Consider the following 15,014-nt stretch of genomic DNA (forward strand, 5'->3'; position numbering starts at 1 on the left):
GCTACTATAAAAGCAATAACAAAATCGTTAATTGCTAGTCCAATTGATAGGAATATTGTATTAAGCATAGAGAGTATATACATTTTAGTGTCAGTAATAAATATTCATTCAATTTCATTACTGAACAGGTCTCCGTGATAGTTATATGAATGGCCTAAGAGACGACATCTCGGAATCATTAGTATCAATGGTTTTCGTTGAGTAATTGATTTATAAAATAATTGTTAATATGGTGAGAGAAATGTTCGAGCCATACAATTCGTAATTGCGTTATGGACAAATGTGCTGTACGCGTGAACAAAATTTCTTCGCTCGAATATACTTAATATTAACAGTAAATCAAGTGAACTTAGGTAGGAGGGCGTGCACACCGGTGACCGTTCTCATAATAATCGTAAATTTAATGAGTATACGCGTCCGACACATAAACGGTTATAACAATGAATGTAAGTATTTTTCGAGTGTACTACAATAATAAACACGTTGAAAGTAAACTGTGTTCAAAACTTTTTACTGCTTAAAGAAATAATGAATAACATTGTTTTTTTTTTTTTTTTTTTTTTTTTTTTTTTATTGTTATTTAGAAGATCATTATGATTTTTAATCATTGTTTGTATTTTATATTTTTACCACACAATATTTTCTACCACACCAACTAAAATTAAAGTTTTACAATAGTTTTTTTTTTTGTTTTTATACAAATCAAGCTCAAATAATCTATGGAAAGTCATCTGTTGTCTGTTTAAGAGCGAAAACTAGTTTTTACCTTGAAATTATTACTATAGGTTTTTTAAGTTTGATTTATATAGTTTATTAAAATTTAAGCATGGATTTTTTACTGATTTAGCTCATGTTTGATAAAAATAATTGTTTTCCAAAAAAAAAAAAAAGAAATAATTAGTCAATAATTTTCAATATTCAATTGTGTATGATGATTATAATTTTTTTTTCAATTTATCTATTGTCAATAAAATATATTATTTATTTATTTTGAAGACATTTTCTCGCATAGTTTTTAAAATCAATTGTGAGATGGTAAAGTTGTCTTATGTCGGTAAGTGAGTAAACACTTATTATTGTAAACCATGAGTGAGTTTCTTCGAATTTTGCTCGTAACGCTATTCGTTTAATATCAAACTATATTATAGTAATATATATTTGAATGTGTGCGACCAATTTGTCACCTTTGATTAATCAACTCGGATTTCACACACCACGCCGCGCTACATTATGATATGTGACTACTTGATTATACATTGTAAACTACGGTCAGGTTCCAATACAAATAACTTGTGAATAATATACATAAGGTTATAAGAGATTAATGTGCTATTTGCACCTTACCTAAGAGCATCACCCTCAGTTATTGGTAACGGATCTGAAGTTACAAGACCAATATATAGTACCTGCGTATATGGTATACTCGTTTTACCAGAAGACCATTGAACTACGCAACATTTTACATGCATGCAAACTATGCCGTGAAAATGGTTAAATCGAGAATGAAAAAACGTTACTGGTCAACGACCACCAGTTTTTCATTAAGGTCGAGCAAAGAAAAATTTCGCGGGTACAATAATGTTATCATTAGGGTTAGGACGTTTATGACTTTTGCATATATTTTTTTTTTTATTTTTTTAGTCGGTCGTGCACATTGTAAACTCAGTAACAAATTCGTTTTGTGTGACATAGAATCAAATAAATTCAATTTTATTTGGCATATTTTTGCATATTTAGGGATTTTTATGAATAAATGCATATTTTGCCAAAAAAAAAAAAAAAAAAAAAAAAACTTAAATATAATATAAACTTTGATATATCGTAAACTCATATCAATTTATTATAAATAATTATCAGTATCTTATTGAAAATCTATTCATAGTGAGTTCATTGTAATTTTGATATTTATAATAATTTTAATATTTTTTTATTGTTAGATTATACACGAAAAATTAAAGTAGCTAACGTATACCACTTTTATTCACGTAAAATATTAACTTTGTTTCTCATTATTACTTATCTTTACTATTGTCTATAACTCAACGTTTTTTAATCATGTTTACGGCCCATAATCGCGATAGAGTGATGATGCCGATAAGACATATTAGACATTATGACTTATATTAAAAAATCTTAAGTTTAGTGTATGGTGCACCATGAACACTGTGTAGACTACAGTATTTTCGAATTATTTTATTATACGCATTTTATTCTCACTAAAAAATGCCAAAAGTTTAATGTTTCAGTACTGCTCGACTACGAAAATTTGTTTTAATGATTAGTTAAAATTTTAAAATAACATATTAAATTTTTTTTAAATGACATATTTTGATATTTAATGGGCATATCTACATGTATTTTCAATTGTTTTTGAGGTCATAAACATCTTAATCCTAATTATCATATTATACTAATATACTATATAAACTGCATACTCAGTGTTTATCATATTCGTGACAGTTGACTTTTATAGTTGGCTAAATATACGGCGAATGAAATGGTATTTGAACAATTATTCCGTGAATGCAATGTGTAACGAGTTTTTGAAATATTTTCTTTTTGCGATTATAGTCGGAAATTTATTGCTGGAAAACGAGAATCTCTGACTGTTTTCTCCACGTTTACCAAATCGTCTAAATTCACTGTTTCTTGATAAAACCATCATCTAGTCAATGAAGTTGTGTGCATTACAAAATTCTTAAAGAAACAGTTAGTTTCAACCTTTTATCGTATCGTTCGATTTTCGATTAAAACGTTTTAGCGTTACCGTCCGTGAGTGTATTTTATTAATATAATGCTGTGTAGGGTGATGGAATTATAGTGGAACCTTTATTGAACGTATCATCATTGATATATAGTATATTCGTGAGATGAATCATTTCTGTACCGGTGAAATGCGTCGTCCATCTCCTAGGGGATTACGATCTTTGAGTTACGTCACGGTAAGACGGGAATCATGTAGGGTTACATCTGTAATGTTATATGGTTATTCAAACACTTCTATAGCTTATACAACATTATTTAGAATTAATTGGATAATTTATTTATGTATTGTAATATGAATAAAATATAAAATGCATTAGTAAAATGCTAGTTAAACGTTAATAGAATATTTGTTCGATTCTGTATAACGATTTACAGTGAAATAAAACATTATAAAATCATGTAGTATTAATATAAATGATTGTCATGGTTCGCTTCGTTTTTTTATGTATACGTATTATTATAATATAAACACAAGTATTTAAGCCTTAAATCTTAATTAAAATAGGTACAAAATAAAAAAATATAACTTAATTGATACATAATTTAATCATAACAATAATGTATAACAAAAATTGTATTATCGTTCAAAAAATGTAATAAAGTACATATAAAAAAAATACGCTTTCTGTAACATTGTCAAAGTATTTATCGTAAAAAATAACATAATAATAGTATAAATTACTCAAAGAGAAGGTATGTATTTAACTCTAAAAAATTATTTCTAGCGATCAGAAAATAAGCTATCACAATAAGGCTTTAATAATGATATATATTTTACACTTATGATAATAATAATAATAATAATAATATCATATATGCTCATAATATGTCCATATAAAAGATAAGTAATTCATAGAGATCTTATTTTAGTTACTCCACTAAGATTGTATTTAGAAACAAAGATTTTTTTTTTTTGATTGTCAAACACTAAACTAGCATGTTATAAGAGATTTGCATTAACATTATCTAGCAAAATATGGTGTCATGTACTAAAATTGCATATATAATGCGCCGTGTCAAAAAATATTTTTTTAATTATAACAACTCTATTAAATTTCTTTAGCATATTATTTTTAGGTTCTCAGAAAAACAGATTGTTTTTAAAATAATGATCTGTGATAAAATCAGTGCTTACGATATCAGGTATAATATCATTTTCAAAGAATGGAAATTAAGTATTTGACAATTCTGAGTGGTGCTTTAAAGATGTCTTTTTTCAATGTTTTTATTAGCCTTTTTTAATAAAATTTAAAATGATGATATGAATAAATTAATAAATACATTAAAAGTTTGTAAATAACATATGATCAATACTTGTTGATAATACTTTTAAAATCAAATATTCTCATATGCTATTTTTGTTTACATTAATTGATATTAGTTATTCTATTTATCAACAAAAAACGTACTAATTTTACTTAATTAAAATAAAAATATCACAATTATAAGTACATATCATTAAACATCATTCAGCTACCTTAATTTTGTATGCATTAAATAATGACTTTATTTATTTCCAATATTTGTAGACCTAATCTAATCACCACTTGTTCTTAACAAATTCATACTTAAAATTAAAACAACGTAAATTTAAATCACAAATAATTTTGAATCATGTATTTTTAGATAGATAATTCGTTAATTTTTATAATACAGTTATAATTTTATAAGCATATAATAATACAATCAGTTATACATTAAATTAGTATAAAAGTATGAATAAATTTATGAAATTGTATAATTTAACAAAGGAATTGAATAAACCTTTTAGTTAGATCATTTTTCATCAATTCCGGTTGCTCATAAGGGTTTTGTCACTGGCCGGAAGTTCCAGTTTCTACTATCCTACTCTAATGGCGTAAAAGTGGTCTCGCTGGGTCAGCTGAGCATAATGGACGTAAGAGTACAGAGTAGTTCCTGTTCAATAGAGCCGTTGGGCTTTGTGGTCTCATCCAGTAGCGTTAATCGACAGGCGCTTTCCGAACGCTATAAAACTATAATTCAATCAATTCTGGGCGTATAAATAACCATTAACTTAAATTTAAAATTAATTGCAGCTTATTCATGTTAATACAACATGTTCGTAAAATAAATTATATCTAAGAAAATTGGCCTTCCGTGCTATAAAGTTTATGATGTACTACTGCATATAAAAATAAAAATTGATTATAATTATACACTATAAAAATATTTTAAACTGATAAATAATAAACTACTATTATTAATATCAACTGTTAATTCTATGAGATATAAAATTAATGATAACCATAATAATTTAAGGACATACATTAACAAAATTTAAACATTTTACATAATTTTTTTGATTAATTTTAAGCATTATTCAATTTCAGACTATAAATAATTTAATATAATTTAACTATGATATTGAAATCAATTAAAAATTTTACAATTTTTATCTGTTTCACATTTATTAATATTAAAATTAAAATTTAGAATTAAAAAAAAAATAATAATAAATAACACAATATTTATATTATATATTTACAAATATCTAAAAATTATTTTTCTAATAAAACAAATAAAACGTACGAAATCAAAAACAACCAAATAACACTTTATTATATATTAGGGGTCAAGTACATCTCATCACTAAGTAGGTCTTTACAAAGGATGTTTAAAATATGAGTTCAATAATAAATAGTAAACAATGAAAAACAAATCTGAGATGTAGGTCGGAATCTGAGCAGATACTGTCTATCAACTACTTATCTAAATTTTTTTAAGTTATTTTATTAAACATTTACATTGATTGTATTGCAATATTTAAAATCAGAGGTCATATGCATGGCTGCTTATTATATATTAAATTTTGATTTGGTAAATTTCCAAAAAGAAGTTATTTAAAGTAAAACTGATAGATATAGATATCTAGTTAAAAGTTTAAATAGTGGCTATATATATATATATTAAATATTGATAATATTTATAAAACAACTAGGTTTCTTATTATGATATCGAGTATATTATAATACCTACTCACCATAAATATGAAATATAGAACTAAAACATTTCTGTATAGCTTTAGAATATTATAATATACTGGAAAAAATATTTATGCGAGTATTATAAAAAATAGTAAAATAGCCAAACAAGTAGGTATTTGTGTGAATAAAATTAGATTATTTTACCAAACAAAAATGTTTCACTTTTAAAGTCAATAAATATTTTTTATACTTGTGATGTAAATTTCTCAAAGTAATATTTATTATATACTTATATATTATTTTTATTACTTTTCTGTGAATGCATCAAAAGTTTAGATTGGAACTTTGATTCAAAAAAGTCACTTTTTCGTGTTGTATAATAAATTGAGAATTATTATAAAAAATATTTAAGTTGATTGAAAAATATTATGCCAATCGCATTTGTATTAGAATTTTCTGACATACCATGTGTTTTTATGTATATAACTGATAATGTTTTAACTATTAAAAGCAATAATTTGTTATTTTTCATATATTATAATGAGTACTGTTGTTATATCATGATTTTTTTAGGTTGTATCTTCTTAATTACAAGGCTGATAATAGATTTTAAATTAAAATTGTACGCTGTAAGGGTTGTCCAATTCTGTTTTGACATGGGTCATCCTCTATTCATAAATTCAAAATATTTTTTCATAAATCGTGTGCTTAGTCATTTTACATCTCATGTTTTCATGTTTTCAACATATTGTTTCCAGTTTTCGACGAAGTACCTATTCAGTATAATACTCAACCTTCACGAATATGACATAGAAATAAAAAGCATTTTTTTTTTTTTAAACTCACGTGTACCTACAGACATTTCAATAGTAAATAATTAATTTTGTCTGTAAACTTTTTTTTTTATTGGTTTTCATTATAACTGACATCGATGAACCTAATTGTTTCCAGTATTAATAATAAAAATTTGACATATATTTAAAATTAAATTTTAATTTTCCCAATGTAAAAATACCAGATTAAATTTATTTTGGACTATTTATGAAGTGTATAAAAAAATAACACAAATTTTAGATTTGTAATTTTTTACTTTATTGATTTAAAAGTTATCTATATCAAATTAAAAAAAAAAAAAATGATATTCAAGTATTTTATAATATATTAAAATAAAAATTCAATGTCAGTTGTTTAAAACATACTTAATTCACATCGTATAACATTATAATATAATATTATATTTGTATTTTAGACTTTTTTTGATTCAATATACTTCCTAATGAATATTCATAGTTTTCTGTTGAACCATAATATTTTTATATTTTTAAATAAAAAATATTTTATGCCGCCTTTTTTTAAAATGTTTGTTTAAACTTTTTAGAATAAAAAAAATAAAAAAATAAAATAGGTAGGAATTTGTGTGAATCAAGTAACATAATTTTATGAGACATAAATGTTTCATCTTTAAAGTCAATTAATAATTTTGATACTTGTGGTGTACATTTTAATGCAAAATTAAAATTTGACAATATTTTAACCACGAAAAATTGTTTTCCGTTAATTTTTCTAAACCGTCTTAAAAATGTATATCGCCAGTGATGTTAATTAAAATTGATGATCTTATTTTATATAAATTTATTCTATATATTTTATGAAAAGTATATATACATTAAGTATACATATTTCTTGACTTAGCGCCGTTTTTAAGGTTTGAGAGGATTCGTAGTTGATGCTAAGTGTTTAGAATATCGTAAACAGAAAAAATTAATTAAATTCTTATAAGTTGAAAGACTTAAAGAACACTGAGATTTGTAAAGCGAATATCGTCCGATTTTAAACTTATTTCTTCATTTAAGGCTCTCTATTGTTCTTTATTGAAACTCTTGCTTGAATATGGCTTAATTTTGTGGGATTACATACTGCCATCAACTCTGCGATCATTGAGCGAGTTTAACATTTACAAAAGTGTTTTCTATTTTATGTCGGTTATGTGTTGGATATCTCCCACCCATTGCACGACTACTCATTAGTTATCCGTGAACTTGGTCTTTTAACATTATCCGATAGAAGATTTGACATTAACTTGAAGTTCCTCTGAAACCTCATCAACGGTTTTGTCGACACACCTACTTTCTTTTTTTTCATCAACTTTTAAGTTCCTTAAAGTCTGACTCGCTTTATCGCCACTTTTGCTATCCTTAATTTGAAAAATCTAATTCACCGCATGATGTTCCTACGCCCATCCTTTGTTTTAACACTAATCTAGATACCTGGTTCCGTTTCGCTTTCGTTGACTTGGGTTTTGCATGTTTAGTTTACTTACTATTACTGTACTTTAAGCTAAGTTTGTGTTAATGGAATAAAATAAGTAAGTAATTAAATTATTTGTATTTGGACCTTAATTGCAATGATAAAAATACGATTGTCAATTATTTTCTGGTAATTGAATTACAATGCACTATAGGTATGCGTATATAATATTAGAGAAGGTAGTTAGGAAAATATTAAGCGAATATTTTATGTAATATTTGACGATTAATTTTAGATACTTAACTTTACACAACTAAAAATAAAATCATTATTTTTTAAGATACATCTGTGTAAAAATTAATATTAAAATATGACTTTTACAGACCACGTAGATGGTTTTTACCTAATGTGTATTAAAAATGCACTCATTATTTTATTGATAATTTAATTTTTTTCATATATTAATTTACAATTTTTAGTTTATTTATATAAAAAAAAAAATAGTTAAAAGTTACGTTATGAATACTATGTAATACCAAGTTATTTGTAGTTTATAGAGTAGTTTTATTATAATATTTTAAACTTTCAAAATGTTATCATAATTTACCCACAACTATAATATATTGATGTTATATTTTTTTTAACAATCTGCTTACATAATATTATACCAAGAATATAATATGTATAATATAATATATATTTTTAAATGTTTATAAAAACGTTCGGGAATCTTATCTGAGAACATAAATTGTAAATTATCGAGCTTAGGATCTATGGGTTTTAGGCATGCTGCAGTGTATGAATTTGTCAGAGGTTCAAAATACTTGGCAATGTCTCAAAATTATTTGAATACCATTTGAAATTGGTGGATGGGTTAACGAGTACCGAAAAAAAAATAAAAATAAATCTAAGCTATAATAATTTCTAACGAAATATCGCACTAGGGACCAGTGATATATTCAAAAAAGTCCATCTAGTAGCGCATTGCATTTAATCGTCTTATACTAATCAACCTAATCACCTATAATATTCTTCTTAATTCATTCTTAAAAAGTCAGATTATGTTAGTTAATATTTTTGTTGAACAAATTTCAAAAATTATAGTTACTTAATCAGTAATCTTAAACACCTGCATACTTAATATTTTCATGTTGAAATTATACAGTGGATGTTATCATGTTATGATTTGTCCAAGAAATATCATACTTATTTTTAACAACAAGTTAAAATTATAAATTATTTATTTGATTTTCATTTGATTATTATATATTTCTATATGATAATAAATATTTTAAATAACATTACAATGCATATTAAATGTTTTTTTCTCCATTTAAAAATAATTTTATCTCCTAATAAATTTATATTGCAATCTCTATATTTTTCTTTTATAGATTGTACTTAAACAAAACATTATTTAGAGTATTAGATATGAATATTACCTTAGTTTGTTTTAATTTAGTTTAATTTGCATTAGGTTTAATCATATATCTAATAAATAACATCAACGTATTAATATTACACATTTGACTGTGGTTAGTCACAACTCTCACAATACCAGTTGTGTAATATATTTCAAATACACTAATAAATGAAGTTTTTATTTTGAACAAATGAGTTCAAAATACATAATATTAATTTTGTTTAATGTAAAAGCAAAAAAAAATCCGTAAGAAATTATTTTTCCAGCAAAAGACTAGGACAACTAATACACACTTAATCCATCCAAATCCAGTAGTTCAAAATTTTATTAAATTGGTTATTCAGTGATGTATTTTATTGACATTTTTTTTTTTTGCTTATAATTAAATGTTATACGTAATTTGAGTAGGAAAAATCCTTCATAAATCTCTACATACATTAATTTGTTATAAACTGAACATTGAATAGTACCATATTCAATGATATATCTATTACATTTTGCAATCTACCAATTGCTTTCAAGGATAAATGCATAAAACCTATCTTTAGGGAAACCTGGTGGAAGATTTGAATTTGATTTCCAACGAGAGTTGTTCTTCTAGAGAGAAAAACTTTCAGTATGCCAAACTTTTTGATAACACAAGATGTACATATACAGTTTATTTATATCAGCTCAGGGTCGTAATTCACTTGATTGTGTTTACTGTTGCTTTTAAATTAAATTAAATGATATATACTGATATGTGGTGGAATAAGTAAAGTGACACAAATTACTAACTTAACTTAGTCCTAATGTTTTTTTTTTTTTTTTTATTCCTTGACTATTTTTTTAAAAGCTATTTATTACTTTATTCTTTTATATATTTTTTTAATGTTACAGTAGATACATATTTCTATATTTTATAATATAATTTTTATTTCTTATACTATACATTAAGAGTATTATAGTCAAAGTACAAATAATACGTTTACCACTATGTGTATTGGATGATGTATTAAGTAAATCCGTGTTATATATCAATGATTTTGTGAATCATTTTAGCTAAAACCTATTTATTACATAATGTTACAGATATTGTTTGGAGTTTACACAACGTTAGCATACATTTCATACCTCCAGCAGTAGAAAAAGGACATGATGTCATGATATACTGCAATTACGATTTAGACGGAGCTCCAATGTTGTCGGTCAAATGGTACAGAGGAAGTCACGAATTTTATAGGTATTCTCCCGGAATGATACCCGCAACGCAGACATTTCCATTTTATGGGCTTAATGTCGACGTAAGTATACGTTATTTTGGAATAATATGGACTAAAATAATTAAAACTTGAATTTACGTTAAAAAATAAAATTTAAAAAAAAAAAAAATGATAATAAAAATGATAACACAATAATGATAAATAATCTGAAATAATACTTAATATTTTTGATATAATTATTATATACCTTAAGTAATCATATAGCAATATAATATTTGTTAAACTATTTCTAAAAAACAAAAAATAAATACTATTATTCATTGCCTCTTTTGAATATTTTAACTTGATGATTAGCAAGATAGCTTAGATTATATTTTTCTTTCATTAAGAAAATAAAATAAACAATAAAATTAATTATAGAATTATCAACTCGATTAGTGTATAATCCTATAAAATGATAAATCAAGTAAATCGCATCGGGATTTTATTTATCTATATTTTAATATATTGCAATTCTTTACTTGATCCTTACCTAAACTTTAAAACGTATATATCTATATGAATACTTAATGAAAATTTGTAAAAAAAATCTTTTAAAATATTAACATAAATTAACTTTAAAATAAGTTTTTTTAAGATTTTAAAGAAACACGAAAGTAGTGAATATTTAAACTTTCGTCGTTATTATACCTTAAGTTTTATTAAGCCAACTATATACTGAGAACTTAAATAATATTTGTGGATTTCTAATATAGGTAATAATTATATACAATTATTAAATTATTATTTACAGAAATAATTATGAAAGGTAAAATAAGCAAAGTGAGCCCACGTGTGTATTCAATATAGTATATTTGCATATAAAATAAAACAAAATTATTTCATAAAGTAGAAAATTCAATACTCTTTAAATATGAAGTACGATGATCAGATGTTTCTTTTAAAAGTTTGATAATACAAGGTGTAACAAAATATAATAATTTGTATTCGGTATTGTGTGCATAAGAGTAATTAAGTGTTTTTATATTAGAAAATACTGACCTCATTGTTTAGTCACGGGACAATAAAAAAAATTGTGAAAATCTTGTGAAAACATTCAGCTGGTTTCTCGAATAAAATCCCATGCCTGTCATCGTAAACCTTTTTTCTCTCTACCACCTCCTTGCCTTCTTTTATGCGACTTAAATCGACTTGATTTAATGCACGTTTCCGTTTTATTGTCAAAAAAGCTTCCGAGATTCACATAGTCTTGAAAAGATTTTTTTCTAGAGGACTAACACAAGCATTAGGATGGGCGGATGACATGGCCGGTAAAGGGCACAGGCCGAACAAAAACATTGTTGTCAACGTCGGTAAAACCGTTTTTCCGGTCATCAACGATTGTTACCGCAGATAAGTTTATACGCGTCATGTGTTTGTGTATTTATTTCCGTGTTAGTGTGTATGAAACACATAAATCATACGGTTTGAATAATACATGTGCCTTTCTATGTTGTATTATATTACACTTGGTTCCTAGGAAAAGTTCTTCAGATTCATTTTCTGACAGTTATCCATGAGCCATATTTTCATGTCACCGCTATCCAGAGAAATTAGTTCAGATAAAAAATACAAATAAAATAGCCATGGAAAAAATTCAAAACTGTACAAGAAAATGATAGATTTTAAAATATTGTATGCTCAACGAAAAGTTGTTTGATAGAAACTGTTTAATAGGAAGAAGAATTAAGTATTAAATTTGTTTTAACAAAAACTTTACAGTAATTTCTATATTTTTATTTTATTATTATTTTTATAATTGATTGCCATTTGTTAAACAAATTAAATCCAATCTGAAAATTTACTTAAAGTTCTATGAAGTTTACTTTGTAATAGTATTGTTTTATTTAAATGTGAGTGCTATATTATTGCTTATTTATATCACATATTGGATGTTTTTCTAATACTTCAAGTTAAATTCTTAATAAAAAAAAAAAAATAATTTCATTCTGTAGATTATACATCATTTTTTTTTTCATTTATATAAAAATATAACTACACAATATGAATAACTTACAATTTTAAAATATTAAATTGCTTAGTTATCTACTAGATATATTATAAAAAATAACAAAATAAATACTAATGTAAAGATTTAAATATTAGATTACTAATACTAATATAAACATAATTATATTTCATTATTTAATTTTTATTTAACTATATTTATAAATGTATTCCAAAAAAACAAATTAAATAGTGTATCTATGATAAATTAATTTTAAATTTGATTAGTTTTAAGATAATTTAGCAAAATAATTATTAAAATTTACATTATTTTTTATTGAAATATGTTCTAACTAGAAATTTCAATTCCAGAAATTCATAAAATATAATAATATTAATTAGAATCGATTCTTTACCAATGGTTTTTAAGTTTTCCTCAAATTATTACTATAAAAACTGTTACTAGTCTTCATAAACTTAGGTTTTTTTTGTTTATCGTACATAAAATATTTTTATTCATTACAAATTAACTTATTACTTATATCTTGAGATAATATTTTAGTAACTGTATAAGATTGAAAAATAAAAAATAAAAAGTTCTAAACAATAAGTACTAAATAAATGTTTTGAATCAATTAATTCATTGAAAATTATTATTAAATAACGTGTAAAATTATTAAATTTATACAAATTTTTATACGATTTAAAGTTCATTTAATTACCTTTTATAATGTTTAAAAAGATTTTATACCTACTTAATGTTTTTCGGTATTTGATAATATAACCAAGTTCTTATATTGTTCATTCATTTAAACATAAATATACTTAATATATATACAACAGTCAGAAAATAATATATTTATTCTAAAAGATAAGATATTTTCACAAAGATGTATATTTCTGTAAAATCTTTCGTACATGTAGAACGTATGAATGTTAATCGCTACATATTATGTATGAACATATAGTGTAATAAAATAGCTTTTCTCCATGCTTTGTTTTTTCTGAAAAGTGATAATGTACACATGCATTTGAAAATTTTCATTTAGAATAATTTACTATTCATGAATATAGTTTAACCAAAAAGTAAAAATTGAATTTTTCAAAATATTGTGTATTATAAACAACATCATACATATTTAATTTGTATAGTATGTATGAAAACTGAAATAATTTTAATTTATTTCAGCAGACATATTAAGTAAAATCATATTACCTATGAATTTTTCGCAAAAATAAAAACTTTGAATGGTTAATATGAACTTAATATTTTATATAAAATGAATAGATGTTATGACCATAAACAATAAAATGTATAATGTGATAAATCCTCTAGAAATACATAGTTAGTAAATAAACACAACATACTACGTAAACAGTAATTTCACAATTTTGATTTTTTCGTTTATTAACAGATTGTTTGAAAAATTAATACTTTAATCTTAATTAATTTTTTAATTTAAGAATTTAAAATCAAGAATTATTTTAAACTGAATTAAATTTTTAAAGATATGCTCAAAAATAATACTATATAATACTTAATTATGGAATATGTATTTTCCTAATTATTGAAATACAGTTTTTTTAAGTTACGTACTTAAAATTTTCACAAAATATTTGATTCGGCTAATTGTTTTACCAATTTTAACTGATTTAAAATATTTTTGAAAGCGTGGTATTGCGTAAAACATGTGATTGTTACATTTTTATTTAAATGTTAATCTTATATTAATAGCTTACATGAAAAAGTAACTTGGAATTATCCAATGTATAGTATACAATTTATTATTTGACATTTGTATGATAATCTGGTTAAATTATTTTTAAAGACTAATAATATTTTCAAGAAAACGAATTTCAGAATTTTTTTCAGTAATATAGAAGTAAAATTTATCCCAATATATTAAGTATCATAAATAAATATTATATCAATAGTAAATATAATAAATTTATTATCTATAGACAAGGTATTATAAAAATTGATTATTTCATTACACAAATGAATACTTACTCGTATATACAGTTGGATATTTGATACTAAACTAAAAAAATATGATTAAAAACTCTTCATCGTAAGGTGTCTTTCGTCACAGTAACTAATTATAATTGTACATAATATTAAACATATTAATATATTATTTTAAGACTATCGTATGACCCATTAGGTATTACGTTTACATTAAAAAAAAAAAATTAAATAAAGTATAGATTTTATTTCTGAGATATTAGAAATAAACTTATATTTGAAATTTTTATAATTTATAAATAAACCATTATTCGATTTTATGATATAATAAAATACCTTAAGACAGCTTTATACAGCACGTGTAAAATATTCTTAATTTTTATTACACAATACAGTATAACAATAATCTATTGAATTTAATAACAGTAAGATTGGATTTAATTTTAAGAAATAACATTATTTAATTATAAATAGTATAA

General features: G+C 23.7%; 1 protein-coding gene across 1 annotated transcript in view; it reads left to right on the forward strand.

Annotated features, from left to right (window-relative positions):
• Positions 1 to 15,014, forward strand: part of LOC112593207 — a 121,495-nt gene that overhangs the window by 62,962 nt on the left and 43,519 nt on the right. The window contains exon 2 of the mRNA XM_025337556.1: positions 10,453 to 10,664. Within this exon, the coding sequence (XP_025193341.1) occupies positions 10,453 to 10,664 (212 nt within the window). The remainder of the gene's footprint in view (positions 1 to 10,452; positions 10,665 to 15,014) is intronic.

Source organism: Melanaphis sacchari, unplaced genomic scaffold (genome assembly GCF_002803265.2).
Source record: "Melanaphis sacchari strain LSU unplaced genomic scaffold, SCAv2.0 Contig1_pilon_pilon, whole genome shotgun sequence".
In the NCBI taxonomy this organism is placed as follows: Eukaryota; Metazoa; Arthropoda; class Insecta; order Hemiptera; family Aphididae; genus Melanaphis; species Melanaphis sacchari.